The sequence below is a fragment of the Epinephelus lanceolatus genome, chromosome 24 (genome assembly GCF_041903045.1).
Source record: "Epinephelus lanceolatus isolate andai-2023 chromosome 24, ASM4190304v1, whole genome shotgun sequence".
NCBI classification, from domain to species: Eukaryota; Metazoa; Chordata; class Actinopteri; order Perciformes; family Serranidae; genus Epinephelus; species Epinephelus lanceolatus.
Window position 1 is genome coordinate 593,070 of NC_135757.1, and position 17,240 is coordinate 610,309.

Sequence of the window (17,240 nt, forward strand, 5' to 3'; positions counted from 1 at the left end):
CTTCATTGATGGGATAGATATTACAAAAAAAACGATGCTTCAATAAATACATTAGAAACTGTTTGCAAATTACAACTCTGCCACCAGGGCAATCCTTTTGGACCTCCCTGTATGGTGACATCAACTGGAGCAAAGCATGGTTAGCTGGTGAAAGGTTCTGTATTGGTCTTTCAAAATAATGCACAACATTTATCCAGCAAAAAAGACTCTGGAAAGATTTAAAATTGATATTTGTGCACCTGTTTAATAAATGTATGTACTCTAAAATATTCTGGACTGACATTCAACACTTCGTAAGAAGAACAACCGGACGAACAATCTTTTTACAGGAAAAGGACATTTTTATTTCTTTTGAAAACAACAAAATGGACAAAAACACAACATTCTTCATACAACTGGTACTGCTTATGGCCAAATTCCATATCCACAAAAAAATGGGCAGAATCAAAACCCAGTCTGGAACAATTCACCCAAGAATTCCACCAATATGCAATAACAATAAAAGACATTAAAAATAAAAAAGCCATGAAAACAAACTGTATTTTTGAGAGGCTCAATATAGCCCCACTTTAAGAACAGTTATGGATGTTATTTATGTACATTTCTGGCAATGTTTCTTTTTTTTCTGTTTGTTTGATTCTTTTTTTGCTTTCTTTCCTTCTCTCCCCATTATTTTATTATGTCCTAATCCTTTGTTTCCCCTGGTTTTTTGATGTATGTATCTATACTTATGTATTTAATGGTTTTCTCAAGTGTTTTGACGATGCTGTTATGTTCCGTTCTGTTGGTATCCATGCTCTTTGCTTTAGTTACCGGCACCTGAACCGGATGTGTTCGGTCGGCAGCCTTTTAACATCCGGTGTGAAGGCGGGACGGCTGGACTGTAAACACTGGTTAGCCGTTAGCTTCCCGTGTTAGCCTGATTTTAGTGTTGAGGAGTGAAGAAGAGGAGTGAGACCGTAGAAGAAGAATGGGTGCGTGCTGCTGATGTTAATGAGTTAATCCACTGTGTGTTAATGAGGACTGGTGTTAGCGGTGACGAGCTAACTCATTAGCTAACGTTAGCAGGCTAGCACTACCCCTGTGGTTTAACTGGACCCACACGATCTAAACTCCATTCAGAAAACTTAGATTTTTAATACTCTATGTTTTATGGAAGGGTTAGAGATGGAATACAACATATCGCTACAGCTGATATGTGTCAGCGATAGTTTAACTTTAATTCGGCGTCGATGAAACACCAGACGACGATTATTTGAGTTAATAAACGCGATGTTAGGTGGTGTTAGCTAGCGTTGTTGAGCGAGCTCCAGTCTGTGCTGTGTCTCCACTGTCAGCTACACATGGTCTTTATATTCACGCTGCTGCACCCACAGTTAAATCCATTGACTCATTATTATAAAACTATAACTACAGTACAAGAGGCGCAACTATGGTAACGATCGGAGCTGTTATTAACACAGGCGTGTGTAACTCAAAATAAAGGATAAATGTCTACAGCCTGTGGTGGACTGTATGCCGATTTAACACCGCTATGTGCTCATGCAAAAACAATCGAAACCCAGTTTCATGGTGCATTTGTACATCGCCAACAATCACCGAATCCTTAAATTAGGAGATTTTTTAATGGAGTTTGGCAGAGATTTGTACTCCACGCTTAAATTAGCAAAATTCAACTTTTCAGACTAAGTTGTTAAAAGTAAGAGTTTTATTTATTAGATTAGACACAGAGTACGTTACTGATGGTGACATGATGTAGTTTAATTCACTCAGTTAGTGTAATGAGTGTAAAAACATTAACCTGTGTAAGTACTGACACACCTTGCTGCACACATGGTCTTGTATACACCAGGTCATCAATATCGACATTATTAATTAATAATAATAATTATGCCGATTTAAAGTTTGGTTCATATATTTAGAAAACAGCTTAACTCCAGTTTTATGAGGTCACTTATGTGTCCAAAAACCAACAAACCTTAACTTCAGAGAGTTTTGAATGGAGTTTGGCTGGTAGTGGTACTCAGCCATACAGGCGGCCATTTTGACACAGGTGTTACTGTCATGGTGACATGTCAACATGTTCCTCCCCAGCTTCGCCTCTCCCCCTCTCCTCCATGCGCCTCCTCCTCCCTCCTCTCCGCCTGCTCACGGCGGCCATGTGGCAGGTCGCTCGGCAGCAAAGCGTGAGGCATTATGGGATGCTGGAGGACTTTGTTTCCCTGGTGACGGAGGCCGTCCCGCAGCTGCTGACAGACAGGCAGAGGAGCCTGCTGCTGCTGGCGCTGAGAGTCAAGGTGAGCATTTGGATCGTCTTCAGAGGGGGAGGGGCTTAAAGTCTGATTCATCTGTCACATTACAGTGTACCAATCAGAGGGCGGAGTCCGGTTTATGTCTCAGGGCCGGCGAGGGCCGCCGCCAGAGGCATTATGTCTTCAGTTTGTCTGTCCAGCCGGGCCATTCTCGTGAACACCATATCTCAATTCTTCAAATTTGGCACAAACGTCCACTTGGACTCAATAATGAATTGATTAGGCCTATAGAATGAAAGGATTAGAATTTGATGGTCAAAGGTCAAGGTCACTGTGACCTCATGTCTTTCTTATTCTCATGAAGGCAATATCTCAATGATTGAAATTTGACACAAACGCCCACTTGGACTCGGGGATAAACTGATCAGATGTTGGTGTTCAAAGGTGAAGTCATTGTTACCTTGCATCTACTTTATTTTCATGACCATGATTTGTCACTTCTTAAAATTTGGCACAAACGTCCACTCAGTGTTGAATTTATTAGGACAAAAGGATGAACAGATTAAATTTTGGTCAGTGGTCAAGGTCACAGTGACCTTGCACCTGTCTCATTCTCATGGATGCAGTATCTCAATTCTTCAAATTTCACACAAACATCCACTTTGACTCAGTGACAGAATGATTCAATTTTGGTGGTCAAAGGTCAAGGTCACAGTAACCTTGTGTCTGGCTCACTGTACCGAAAGTGGCAACTCAAAAACACTAGAGTAAATGTCTTCAAATCAGGCACAAACATGTACTTGGATTCAATGATTAATGGATTAGGACAAAACAATGAACAGATTAGATTTTGTTGGGCAAAGGTTAAAGTCACTGTGACCTTGCATCTGTCTCATTCTTGTGAACATGATATCTCAAGACTTCAGATTTGGCACAAACGTCCACTTTGTCTCAGTAATAAACTGCTTCTGGTTTCATTCTTCTTCTATGTAAACAAACATAGATGTTTTTGCTGTGCACCTCCTCCAGGTGACCCTCAGTGACCCAGACGCTAATGCCATCCACGCCCACCTGGATAAGATCCGCTCCGTCTCCGAGGCGACGGTGAGACAGAATGAGTATTACCTGTGTCTCAGGTGTATTTCTGTTAGCTGTGTAAACAGGAAGTCACGGAGTGTTGTTGTGTCGGCAGGTGGACCAACAGGTGAATGAGTGGTGTTCAGCTCTGTTGACTCTGGCGGACAAACTGACGCAGAGTCCGACAGACACACAGCGCCTCCTGCAGGTCAGTGCTGCGATGACATCATTGCCTTCACCATCATATCATCATCGCACAGCAGTAGAGCGACAACGTTGATTATTACTCAGGTTGTCTGTCCATCTGTCCCATTCTGATGGACTCAATATCTCAAGAAGGCACTAGGGAATATCCTCAAATTTGGCACAAACGTCCACTTAAAGTCAAGAATAAACAGATAAGAATTTGGTGGTCATAGTTCAAAGGTCAAGGTCACTGTGACACAGCATTGGGTTCCTGAATGTGGTATCTCAAGGACACCATGTGCGAAATTTCTTTAAATTTGGCACAAACGTCCATTTGGACTCAACAATGAATTAATTAGGACAAAAGAATGAACAGATTAGAATTAGGTGGTCAAAGCTCAAGGCCACTGTGACTTTACGCATGTCTCAGTGTTGCAAATGCAATATTTTTAGAACATGTTGAGGGACTTTTTTTTAAAGTTGGCACAAACGTGCACTTTGAGATAAGGATGATTAGACGTTTGTTGGTAAAGGTCAAACATCATTTTGTCCACCTCTGTGTCATTCTTGTGATTGCTGCATCTCTAGAACAACTTGATAGAATTTCATTAAATTTGGCACAAACATCCACCTTAAGATAAGAATGAACTGAGTAGACTTTGGTGGTTAAATGTCAAAGGTCACTATGACCTTGTCTGTCTTATTCTTGTAAATGCAATATTTCAAGAACACATTGAGGGGTTTATTTATTTTAAATTTGGCACAAACGTCCACTTTGAAATATGGATGAACTGATAAACTGATAAAAGTCAAAGATCACTGTGACCATGACTGTCTCATTGATTCGTCACATGTAGAAGAAATTTCTTTAAATTTGGCACAAATGTCTACTTGTATTCAATGATGAACTAATTAGAATTTGGAGGTTAAAGGTCAATGGTCACTGTGACCTTGTCTGTGTCATTCTCATGGATGCCGCATCTCAAGAACTTTCTTTAAATAAATATGTTTTTTAATTTGGCACACACATCCACTTGGACCCAACAATGACCTGGTTGGAATTTGGTGGTCAGAGGTCACTGTGACCTTGTCCGTCAAATTTTTGTGAAAGTGTTGTCCAATAACATCTTAGGGGATTTTTTTTAACTTGGCACAAACTTCTACTGGACTAAAGAATGAACTGATAAGAATTTGGTGGTCATAATTACAAGTTCAAGGTCACTGTGACCTTGCATAAATCTCAATTTCCTTTACATCGTATCTCAAGAACACCTTGAGAGAATTTTTGCTGGTTCATCATGAACACAACATCACAGTTCTTCAGACTTGGCACAAACGTCCACTTGGACTCAAGGATAAGATAATTAGATATTGGTGGTCAAGGGTTTAAGTCACTGTGACCTTCTTGTGTCTCATTCTTGCAAGCGTAATATCTCAAGAACACCTTGAGGGATTTTTTTTGTCAAACTCGGCACAAACGTCCTCTCTGGGTCAAGAAGCAGTGATTTGAATTTGGTGGTCAAAGGTCACTGTGAACTTGTAGTTTCCTGTTTCATTTCAGGAGGTGTTTGACCACAGCTTTGACTCCGCTCTCCAGTCCCTCATATCTGACTTCCTGTCCAGGATGGACCAACTGTTTCCTGTGCCGGACTTCAAACAGGTCCTCAGTCCATCCGTCCACACTCAGCTGATATTGTTTACATACTGTCAGTCACCATGACAACCATCTCTGCAGTGTTACCATGATAACTGTTGCTGGATGAGTCCGATCTCTGCGTGGTGTTTCAGGCAGCCTCCTGGCTTGACGCTGCCCCTGGTGGTCTGGAGGACTGTCTGCAGGAGGCCGACAGGGACAACCTCAGGGAGCTGCTGACCAATCAGAGCTGTTTGCTGGGACATGTGACCACCACAGGTACGACATCACTGTTTCCTGTTTCAGTTCACGCCATTTTACCTGACATCTGTTTCTTTTTTCCTCAGTGGGTCCTGACACGGAGAAGATCCTCCTCTCAGCCTGGTCCCACCCCCTCTTCACCAAACTAACCAATCCAGAGCCTCCTCCCGCCGACGCCCAGGACCAATCGGATCCTCTCCTTGACGTGGAGCTGGTGAAGGTGGAGGTGGTGGTGATGACAGAGGATGAGCAGGAGGAGGTAGAGGAGATTGTGATTGGTCAGTCTCAGGTGGAGCAGGAGGTGTCCAATGAGAGCTCAGCCGTGGGCGGAGTCACACCTGTGATGGTGGAGTCGGACAGGTGAGGCAGCAGCTGTGTCCCCGATCATGTGACACCTGACGTGTGATCTGTAGATTAAACACCTTGTTTCCTCTCAGGTTGAAAAACTCACCTGGACGATTGGCTGACCAATCAGAGGACACAGGTGAGACACATACAGGTGAGACACACACACAGTTGAGACACATACAGGTGAGACACACACAGGTGGGACAAACAGTTGAGACACATACAGGTGAGACACATACAGGTGAGACACACACAGGTGAGACAAACAGTTGAGACACACAGGTGAGACACATACAGGTGAGACAAACAGTTGAGACACACAGGTGAGACAAACAGTTGAGACACATACAGGTGAGACACATACAGGTGAGACAAACAGTTGAGACACATACAGGTGAGACACACACAGGTGAGATAAACAGTTGAGACACATACAGGTGAGACACACACAGGTGAGACACACACACAGGTGAGACGAACAGTTGAGACACACAGGTGAGACACATACAGGTGAGACACACAGGTGATGCAAACAGTTGAGACACATACAGGTGAGACAAACAGTTGAGACAAACAGGTGAGACACATACAGGTGAGACAAACAGTTGAGACACATAACAGGTGAGACACATACAGGTGAGACACACACAGGTGAGACACATACAGGTGAGACACATACAGGTGAGACAAACAGTTGAGACACATACAGGTGAGACACATACAGGTGAGACAAACAGTTGAGACACACACAGGTGAGACACATACAGGTGAGACACATACAGGTGAGACACACACAGGTGAGACACATACAGGTGAGACACACACAGGTGAGACAAACAGTTGAGACACATAGAGGTGAGAGACACACACAGGTGAGACACATACAGGTGAGACAAACAGTTGAGACACACACAGGTGAGACACACTGACTAACTCCCGCCTCTCTTCACAGTCAGCCAATCAGATGCGGCCTGCTCTGAGGTCACAGCTAACGCTCTGTACAGCATCTCCCATAATTCCCAGCGGGTGGCTCACAAGTGTCCTCGGTGTGGTAAATGTTTTATCTACAGATCTCAGGTCAGTGTGAACCAGCACCACCTGGTGCCGTAGTACTACCAGTACATGTACTGTACGAGTCATGTTTTATTACGACCACCTGTCCAGTCAGCTCAGTGGTGTGTCTGTCTACAGGTGATCCGTCACTTGCGTACCAACAAGTCCTGTGGGTTGGCGCTGACGACAGGCGTAGCTGTAAACATGCGGAGTGCACTTGAAGAAGAGCCCAGCCCCCCAGAGCCCCACCCTTCCAGGACCCACTCCTGTTTCCAGTGTAACGCCATCTTTGAAACCAAAGCAGAGCTGCTGTCTCACCAGCGCAGCCACCGGGCGCGCCCCATCTACCAATGTGGCCAGTGTGACAAGGAGTTCCACCACCTGTCCAGTCTGACCAATCACAAGCAGACGCACCTGGACACAGGCGGGTTCACCTGCAGCAGGTGCGACAAGGTGTTTGAGTCGGCCAAAGAGAGAGATGCCCATCGGCTGCAGCACCGGCTGCCGGACCTCACCTGTACAGTGTGCGACCAGACGTTCAGCTCTCAGACTCAACTGCTGCGACACCTGCAGACCCACTCTGTGGAGGGAGCCGAGCCCTGCTACAACTGTCGCTTCTGTGACCAGACCTTCTCAGGTAACTTCTGTGACCCGACCCTCTCAGGTAACCTCTGAGACCAGACCCTCTCAGGTAACCTCTGAGACCAGACCCTCTCAGGCAACTCCTGAGACCAGACCCTCTCAGGTAACCTCTGAGACCAGACCCTCTCAGGTAACCTCTGAGACCAGACCCTCTCAGGCAACTCCTGAGACCAGACCCTCTCAGGTAACCTCTGAGACCAGACCCTCTCAGGCAACTCCTGAGACCAGACCCTCTCAGGCAACTCCTGAGACCAGACCTTCTCAGGTAACTTCTGAGACCAGACCCTCTCAGGTAACCTCTGAGACCAGACCCTCTCAGGCAACTCCTGAGACCAGACCCTCTCAGGCAACTTCTGAGACCAGACCTTCTCAGGTAACTTCTGAGACCAGACCCTCTCAGGCAACTCCTGAGACCAGACCCTCTCAGGTAACTTCTGAGACCAGACCCTCTCAGGCAACTCCTGAGACCAGACCTTCTCAGGTAACTTCTGAGACCAGACCCTCTCAGGCAACTCCTGAGACCAGATCTTCTCAGGTAACTTCTGAGACCAGACCCTCTCAGGCAACTTCTGAGACCAGACCCTCTCAGGCAACGTCTGAGACCAGATCTTCTCAGGTAACTTCTGAGACCACACCCTCTCAGGCAACTTCTGAGACCAGACCATCTCATGTAACTTCTAAGACCAGACCTTCTCAGGTAACCTCTGTGACCAGACCAGCACATTTTATGGGTTGTAGGCATACCTTAGTAAGTCAGAAGTGTGCTTCAGTAAGTCCCCCATACTTTTTTAAGTCAGGCACGCTTCAGTAAGGTGCTGGCGTGTTTAAGAATGTCTAGGAATGCTGTAGAAAGTGAGGCACATTAGTAAGTCGTTAGTGCACTGAAGTAAGTCGCTGGCATGTTAAACTCATTTTGATAGTAGATTTACTGTAGTTCTGGTAGTTGATGTAGTTTAGACGTGTATTACCTCCTCGGTAATCTTTAATGTTCTCTGCAGGAGTGACCCAACTTCGTATCCACCAGCGAACACACACTTTCCGCTCATACCAGTGTGACCAGTGCAGTAAGACCTATGGCTCTCTGACCGGCCTCCAATCACACCGGGCGAGCCACACCACCGAGAGCCGCTTCCTGTGCCCGCAGTGTGGCAAACGCTTCAAGACCCGCGATGGGCTGGAGGGCCACCTGAGGACACACACCGGGGAGCGGCCCTACCGCTGCCCCTACTGCCCTAAAGACTTTACTGCACTCGCCGGCCTAAATGTGCACGTGCGCCGGCACACTGGGGAGCGCCCATATGTGTGCACGGTGTGTGGTAAGGGCTGGCCGTCTGGAGGAGACCTGCAGAAACACATGAGGACTCACACAGGTGAACGGCCATATGTTTGCCAGGACTGTGGGAAGGCCTTCTCCATTTCCTGTCACCTGACGGAACACCGGAGGATACACACCGGTAAGACACACCACAGGGATATCTGGTAGTAGATATGCTGAATGTTCTGGTAAGGGTCTGGTAGTAGATATACTGAAGTTCTGGTAAGGGTCTGGTAGTACATACACTGAAATTCTCGTAAGGGTCTGGTGGTAGATATGCTAAATGTTCTGGTAAGGGTTAGATATGCTAAATGTTCTGGTAAGGGTCTGGTGGTAGATATGCTAAATGTTCTGGTAAGGGTCTGATAGTACATATACTGAAATTCTGGTAAGGGTCTGGTGGTAGATATACTGAGGTTCTGGTAAAGGTCTGGTGGTAGATATACTGAGGTTCTGGTAAAGGTCTAGTGGTAGATATACTGAGGTTCTGGTAAGGGTCTGGTAGTAGATATACTAAAGTTCTGGTAGAATCAGGTAGTGGATATGGCAAAATTCTGGTGAGGGTCTGATAATGGATAAACTGAAGTTCTGGAATGCACCTAATGGTGGTACTTGTACAAGTCTCCAGTGATGAACCCGTGGTCATTGTGCGTTTGGGGTCTTGAATCATCAGACACCCTTACCCAGGTGACCCAGCAGGGGGTTATCAGCCCCCATCCTGTGTCCAAAGTGCTCCCTGCTCTGTGTGTCCCCCTTCCAGATCTACAGCCACTATGAGGCTTTTTTCAGGCCTTGTGTGTGAGCAGGCTTCAGTACGCAGTTTTAGTAGTAGATGTACTGTTCCTGTTTTTATTGGCTCCCAACTTTTCCCACTCTCATGAAACTGACCGTCTGTCATTTCCTTCTGTCTTGTCCGACCATCCATCCTGTCCATGGTCCAGGAGAGAAGCCCTTCTCATGTCCGGAGTGCGGCAAATGTTTGCGGAGGAAGTTTGACCTGAAGAAGCACATGTTGTCTCACAGCGACGTGCGTCCGTACGCCTGTGCCTACTGTCCGAAGAGCTACACCCGTAAGACTCACCTGAACAGACACCTGCTGACACACCGGACAGCAGACAGGAAGGAGGAGTTGCCGGAGACGGCTGATGAGGCCTGACCGGGACTCCATCCTGCTGTGGTGTCACTGAGCATGCTCAATCATCCATCAGGATCCGTGGTTGTTTGTTGTTGTTGTTGTTTACAGACTCATAAATAAAGAACACTCCGTGGTTGGTGTGTTCATGTGACGCTGATACTGATCACAAAGTGATTATTGATTATTGACCACAGGACCTGAACATGTCGCGTTATTTTCTCGTCTTTAATCACACAGTGTATTGATTATTATGGGATGTCTGTGTTGCCATGGAGATTTTGTATGTGCTCTGCTTGTTGTATAAAAGCTGTTGTGTTTCATATCCTGATGTGACGTTATTCAAACTCCGCCCCAGGGTTTAATGTTGGACGAAGTAGACAAACTTCATTAGCATGCTCTTATTTTGACAGACAGAACAGGAAATGTGTTGATACCTTTTCTGAACAGGTGATTGTCGTCATCTCTGTGATACCAGCTGCTCTCTGCTGAACACAATAAACTTTATTTAAAAAGTTCTGAGACCCTGCGTCCTCATATGAGGACATCACGTCCTGCTTAGGCCTGTAGTCCTAGATCATGGACCCTTTTTGTCCCATCTAGTGGTCGTAAGAGCACAATACACTGATCAATGTAAAATCAAGATGGCTACCTCAAACTGGAACGACCATGGTGAAACAGAGGAGGCGGCCCATGCCATCACTTATCACCCACCTACACTGCAGCCTTCATTCACCACACACAAGATGGCCGAGTGGATCGACGACTCGCAGGTGACCTTGACAAGTCTGTGAGGGTCACACCCTCACGAAGTTTAAAACCTGCAGCTCCGCAACAGTCAGTTAGCATTGAAGAAGCTCCACGTATTAAAGGAACACAAGTAAGTTCAGTTGCCTGAATGACGACATGCTATACTATGACTTTTTGTCATGATTTTGGACGACATGCTATACGATGACGTTTTTCATAATTTCTGACATTCTATACTAAGATGTTTTTCATGATTTTGGACGACATGCTATACGATGACATTTTTCATAATTTCTGACATTCTATACTAACATGTTTTTCATGATTTTGGATGACATGCTATACGATGACAGTTTTTCATGATTGTGGACAACGAAACTTAAAGTCTAATTAAAGTGCCAATAAACTGCACCGCTAAACAAACAAACAACTCTAACAAATAAAAAACACATGCCCGTCAGGATAGCTTTTTCAATGTACAACACAATGACTTATTTTAATGTAATACTCTACAATGTTTTCTGACCTAATATACTACGTCTTTTTTGATGTACTATTCTACGACTTTTTTGACGTACTATACGACGACTTTTTATACGTACCATACAATGACTTTTTTGACATACTATACTATGACTTTTTTGACTCTTACTGACCTTTTTTTGACGAACTATACTACGAATTTTTTGATGTACTATTCTAAGACTTTTTTGACGTGCTATACTACGACTTTTTTAACGTACTATACAACAACTTTTTTGACGTACTATACAATGACTTTTTGATGTAATAAACTATGACTTTTTTGACATACTATACTACAACTTTTTTGACGAACTATACTATGACTTTTTTTGACTCTATACTGACTTGTTTTGATGAACTATACTACGACTTTTTTGAAGTACTATACTACGACTTTTTTGACTCTAACTATATATGACTTGATTTTTGGTGTACTATACTGACTTTTTTGACGTACTATACTAGGACTTTTTGACCTTACTATACCACAACTTTTTTGGCGAACTATACTTTGACTTCTTTGACATACTATACTACGACTTTTTTCACGAACTATACTGTGATTTTTTTTTTTACGTACTATACTATGACTTTTTTGACGAACTATACTGTGATTTTTTTTATGTACTATACTGTGATTTTTTTTTTACGTACTATGCTATGACCTTTTTGACATAATATACTACAACTTTTTTGACGTACTACACTGACTTTTCTGATGTACTATACTATGACTTTTTTGATGAACTATATTGTGACTTTTTTGACATACTATATTATGACTTTTTTGATGTATTATACTACGACTTTTTTGACTATACTGTGACTTTTTTGATGTACTATACTACGACTTTTTTGATGTACTATACTATACTATACTAATATGTTTATTCTTTTAAGGACTGTCATTTATTTCAGCATTTTTATATGATTATGTATTTATATTAAGACTGTAAATGTGAAAATTATTCATTGTTAAGGATCTGACTTTATAAATATAATCATTATTTATAAAATATCAAATCATATCGTTTTTCATTTAATTATTCAAGTATTTTAGGATTTATTTCAAACAGAATAAAGCTTTAAAATATATCCTCATTTATCATCATATATTAATAGTTTTAAAAGTTTATAATTATATGAATATTTTTATTAATACATTCCTAACGTTTTAAATAAACAATTATTAAATGAAGTTTAAATCATAATAATTTATAATTATTTATTCATAAAGCTTTAATTAAATAGTAACATATAATGATCTATTAGTAAACTTTTATGCAAATTATTATTTATAATTATTTATTAATAACGCTTTAAATTAACAAAATTTTAACAATGATTTATTAATACAGCGTTAAAATACATATATATTTATAATCATGTGCTAATGAGGATTTAATTTATATAAGTTGTGATGTATTTATAGATATTTCAATATTTTATTTCATAATAATTTATTTACAAAGCTTTCAATTATATAAATAATTATATTCAATCTTTTTCATTCTGTATTTGATTATTCAAACATTTTCATTTATTTATACATACTATTTATTCATTAATAAAAATTTGTAAAACATAACGTTTTAATTCACGTGAACATCTGGTCATTTAATTATATTCACATTTCTATGTTTAGTTTTGGCCCTCAGGACTCTCCGTACGTCGACAGAAGAAAATATTTTACTTTATAAAATAGTATTTATTGTTTTTTACAGAGAAAAAAAACATGCCAGGAAACAAAAAAATTAAATAAATAAAATAAAGTGTGGGGGCGGCACGGTGGTGTGGTGGTTAGCACTGTCGCCTCACAGCAAGAGGGTTGCGGGTTCGATCCCGGGCGTGGGAGCCCTTCTGTGCGGAGTTTGCATGTTCTCCCTGTGTCAGCGTGGGTTTCCTCCAGGTGCTCCAGCTTCCTCCCACAGTCCAAAGACATGCAGGTTAATTGGTGACTCTAAATTGTCCGTAGGTGTGAATGTGAGTGTGAATGGTTGTCTGTCTCTATGTGTCAGTCCTGTGATAGTCTGGTGACCTGTCCAGAGGGGGGAACCGTGCCCCTCACACAGTGTCAGCTGGGATAGGCTCCAGCCCCCCGCGACCCTCAAGAGGATGAAGCGGTTAGAAGATGAATGAATGAATGAATGAATGAATGAATGAATGAAATAAAGTGTGGATAAACTTTTATTTTGAAAGCTGACTTCCTGTGTGTATGTAAACACGTGTACCTTGACAGGTAACATCCTGCCCCCACCACAATAAGAGTCTCCTCCCTCCTCTGTCACACTGCGGTCTGTGGGCTCAGGATGCCTTCACGGTCTGGTCCCAACCCACCTGCGGCTCACCTGTCGACGTGACGCGTGTGTACTTCACGGTCCCGGAGGAAACAGGTCCCGGTTCTTCCCTCACGAGCTTCAGATGCTCGCGACGGTGGCGAATTAAGGAGTGTACCGGCGGCTCTACCGACGCTGCGACAGGAGCGACAACAACAACAGCCGGTGCGGGTTCATGTGTCGGTCCGCTCCGGTGTTCCGGTACTGCCGGTTAGCATCTAGCTAACGTTAGCTAGCTGATGAGGATGAACGGCGGCTGCAGTCCGGCCCCCGCAGCCGCTCCGGACATCCCGTGACCGCACAGGAGCGTCAGGAGATCTACCGGTTTAATCCCGGACACTTTTAATTCGTGTTTTCCCCGACCTGCGTGTCTCCATCCCGGGGCAGCCCCGCGGATCACTCGGTCCCCGGTAAGAACCGTCCGAGCGGACTGAGGGAAGGTGACCGCCGAACATCAGCAGCAAAACAACGAGTTTTAATCTCAAACGGATTTTTTGGGTCTTTTTTCGCCTCCTGACGTCACAGTGTTGATTGTTTACACCACAGGAGACCTCTGTGGAGGATTCGGCTCCCGGTTCGGATCTCCCGGACGAAGAGAACCTGAGGTTCGGGTAGGAAGAGGATCCGGTACCGACAGAAACGGACCGCGCCGATTATCAGAGGAAAAAACGCAGATTTAATTTTGAGTTAGATTTATTGAGGACTTCAGTGGAGCTGAGTTCCGGGTCCGGATGATCCGGACTGCAGGACACCTTCGGGGATAATTCGGCTCCGGGTAAAACCCTAACCCTGCACGATGGGGACTCAGGGACCGGGCAGGAAGAGGATCCCGAACCGGGAGAAGCTGACCGCCGAGGACGATGCTCTCAACCAGATCGCACGTGAGGTGAGTCCGCTGATCGATGCTCGTATCGATCTGCTTATTGATCAGACACAGGTGAGAGGACACACCGGGGTCACACTGCGGGAAGTCCCGGAACTGCCGGTCTGAACGGTCTCATTAAATCATCCCGTGAGGGTCACGGAGACTGGACCGGAAACAGCTGGGAACAACAGCAACAAATAAATACAAACACAAACAAAAATAAATGAAAAGAGAAATTAATTAATAAAATAAATACGTGAAAAATATGTTAAACTTAATTTAACAAACATAATTAAAAAATTAAAATAAATAAAATACTTAAAGTTATGAATAATAACAATAACAACAATAATAATGATGATAATAATAATAATAATAATAATAATAATGATGATAATAATAACAATAACTGGATGAATACATCTGCACAAATGTATAAACAGCAAAACAATAAATAAATAAAATGATAATTAATGAACAGCAGTGAAAAACAATTTGTCGTAATAAAATGAAAGTCAATAAATATAATTAAAAAAACAAACATTTTAACTCAATAAACATAAATGGTGAATTAATGTTCAATGATGAAATTATAAATGATCAGAGGGACATAAACAATAATAATAATAATTATAAATGTTAAATAATAAAATAAATGGTAAATAATAATTATAATCAATCAATCAGTTTTATTTATAAAGCCCAATATCACAAATCACAATTTGCCTCACAGGGCTTTACAGCATACGACATCCCTCTGTCCTTATGACCCTCACAGCTGATCAGGAAAAACTCCCCAAAAAAACCCTTTAACGGGGAAAAAAATGGTAGAAACCTCAGGAAGAGCAACTGAGGAGGGATCCCTCTTCCAGGACGGACAGACGTGCAATAGATGTCGTACAGAACAGATCAGCATAATAAATTAACAGTAATCCATATGACACAATGAGACAGAGAGAGAGAGAGAGACAGAGAGAGAGAGATGCAGGTAATGACAGTAGCTTACAACAACATTAATGAAAGTAATAATATTATAGTTATAGTTCTGGCTACTGTGGTACAATATGTTGAAAGTATGTATTAATATCTGGCAGTATACATGTGTGACAATAGTCATATGTGTATAATAACAGTAGAAGTATGACTAATGACTAATGATGGCAGCAGCAGCAGGAGGCATCTGGCAGGACCACGGCAGCAGCACAACCACACACACATAAATGTTAAATAATAAAATAAATGTTAATAATAACTATAAATGTTAAAAACTAAAATAAATGTTAATAATAACTATAGATGTTAAAAACTTAAATAAATGTTAAATAATAATTATAAATGTTAAATGATAAAATAAATGTTAAAAACTAAAATAAATGTTAAATTATGATTATAAATGTTAAATAACAAAATAAATGTTAAATAATAATTATATATGTTAAATAATACAGTGGGAATCAAATAAAATCAATAAATAAAATGAAATAGATTAAATTTTAAGTGAACAAATATTACAAAATAAAATAAAAATACTCATATAATATAAATATATAAATATAATTAATAATAAATAAGAATAAATGACACAGTAATGAAAACAGAACAATAATAAATAAATAAATGATAAATAATTGGGTCATTTTAAATTAAGAATAAAATTATCTTTTTATTTAATTTTATTGTATTTTATTTATGTTTAGATTTGGTTAATGTGTGTGTGTGTGTGTGTGTGTGTAACAGGAGTGTCTGTATGTTCAGTGTGTGTATTGTTCATGTCATCGTCCTACATACTGAAGCTGGAATGTGACACTGACTGATGAGCTGCTCCTCCTCCTCCTCCTCCTGCTCCTGCTCCTCCCCCTTGTGATGTGTGTCTCTGCGTGCTGACCCTTTAGTGTCTTCACTTTAACTGTTTGTATGCACAACAATGCTTTTATTGTGAAGGCCAGACAGGAAGTGGGTCTGCAGTGTGAGAACTGGTTGTGTCACATTTCTGAGCGCTCACACACACACACACACACACAAACACACACACACACACCCACACACACACAGTGAACCGGTCTGTTCACATGGCTGCTGGTGGGAGTGGTGACCTACTGGGAGAGCTGGCAGGAGACCAGTGTGTGTGTGTGTGTGTGTGTGTGTGTGTGTGAGTGACCTCCATCCTTTAATCCTCACCAACATTAATCTCCACAGTCACAACATGACGAGAGTGACACACATACACACTGACGACATCATCATGTCCAGATTCAGACTCCAGGTGTGTCGTTGCCATGGAGACAGAGGGAGTGTCTGCTGCCGTGGAGACAGGTGGACTGTCCACATTCCTCCTGCAGAGACACACACACACACACACAAATACATTTAATTCTTCACCCATTTTGTTTAAGTATGAAATATATATTTTTACATTTTTAAAAAATATCTTGTTTTTACTTTTATAATTTGTTTTTATTTATTTATATTTATTCTTACTGTATGAAAGTATTTATACTTTAGTACTATCCTGACTTTTTTGTATTTTATAAACATTTTTTTTTACACTTAAACTTTTAAAATATTTTGAGTTTTTATTTTTCAGTGATTTATGTCTGTGTCTAACTCTAATTTTATTTCTAAAATTATTAATACTTTTAATATTTCTGTGGCCTAACCTGATCTTAACGTCTAAATAAGGAGTATTAGTATCTTTTATTTTTCCAACATATTTGTATCTTATATATTCAGTTCAATTTTTATGTTTTTGAACGATTGTTAAAATACTTTTTTTTTTCACATTTTTACACCGTTAAATTTGAACCTTAAATATAGAAATACTTCGAACATTATTTATACTTTTACACTATTCATTTTATTTTTTAA

General features: G+C 41.6%; 2 protein-coding genes across 7 annotated transcripts in view; both read left to right on the top strand.

Annotated features, from left to right (window-relative positions):
• The first annotated feature begins 820 nt into the window (after window positions 1-820).
• LOC117249960 (uncharacterized) lies at window positions 821-10,414 on the top strand. 2 transcript variants are annotated; one of them, XM_033615881.2, is made up of 12 exons: window positions 821-974; window positions 2,095-2,297; window positions 3,282-3,356; window positions 3,445-3,537; window positions 5,077-5,175; window positions 5,304-5,427; window positions 5,496-5,769; window positions 5,847-5,908; window positions 6,710-6,834; window positions 6,949-7,447; window positions 8,451-8,906; window positions 9,709-10,414. In XM_033615881.2, exons 1-12 carry the CDS (start codon window positions 971-973, stop codon window positions 9,921-9,923), a joined length of 2,229 nt encoding a protein of 742 aa, XP_033471772.2. In that variant the 5' UTR covers window positions 821-970; the 3' UTR covers window positions 9,924-10,414. The 2 variants fall into 2 exon arrangements, with proteins under 2 accessions (XP_033471772.2, XP_033471773.2); XM_033615882.2 differs by having other exon boundaries at window positions 5,847-5,893.
• Window positions 10,415-13,305: 2,891 nt separating this feature from the next.
• The window catches only part of lrrfip1b (leucine rich repeat (in FLII) interacting protein 1b), a 32,860-nt gene continuing 28,925 nt past the window's right edge, over window positions 13,306-17,240 (top strand). For 4 of the 5 annotated variants that reach the window (XM_078165765.1, XM_078165763.1, XM_078165766.1 and 1 more), the window contains exon 1: window positions 13,462-14,396. In XM_078165765.1, coding sequence (XP_078021891.1) covers window positions 14,307-14,396 — 90 coding nt within the window. In that variant the 5' untranslated portion in view covers window positions 13,462-14,306. Of the gene's footprint in view, window positions 14,397-17,240 lie in introns of all 5 variants that reach the window. The other variant, XM_078165764.1, reaches the window with a different exon arrangement.

Bases quoted from the DNA above. Each gene is read 5' to 3' on its own strand.
- LOC117249960 (XM_033615881.2), top strand. The intron at 5,176-5,303 runs GTCCTCAGTCCA...GTGGTGTTTCAG, and splicing joins CTGTGCCGGACTTCAAACAG to GCAGCCTCCTGGCTTGACGC. The intron at 8,907-9,708 runs GTAAGACACACC...TCCATGGTCCAG, and splicing joins ACACCGGAGGATACACACCG to GAGAGAAGCCCTTCTCATGT.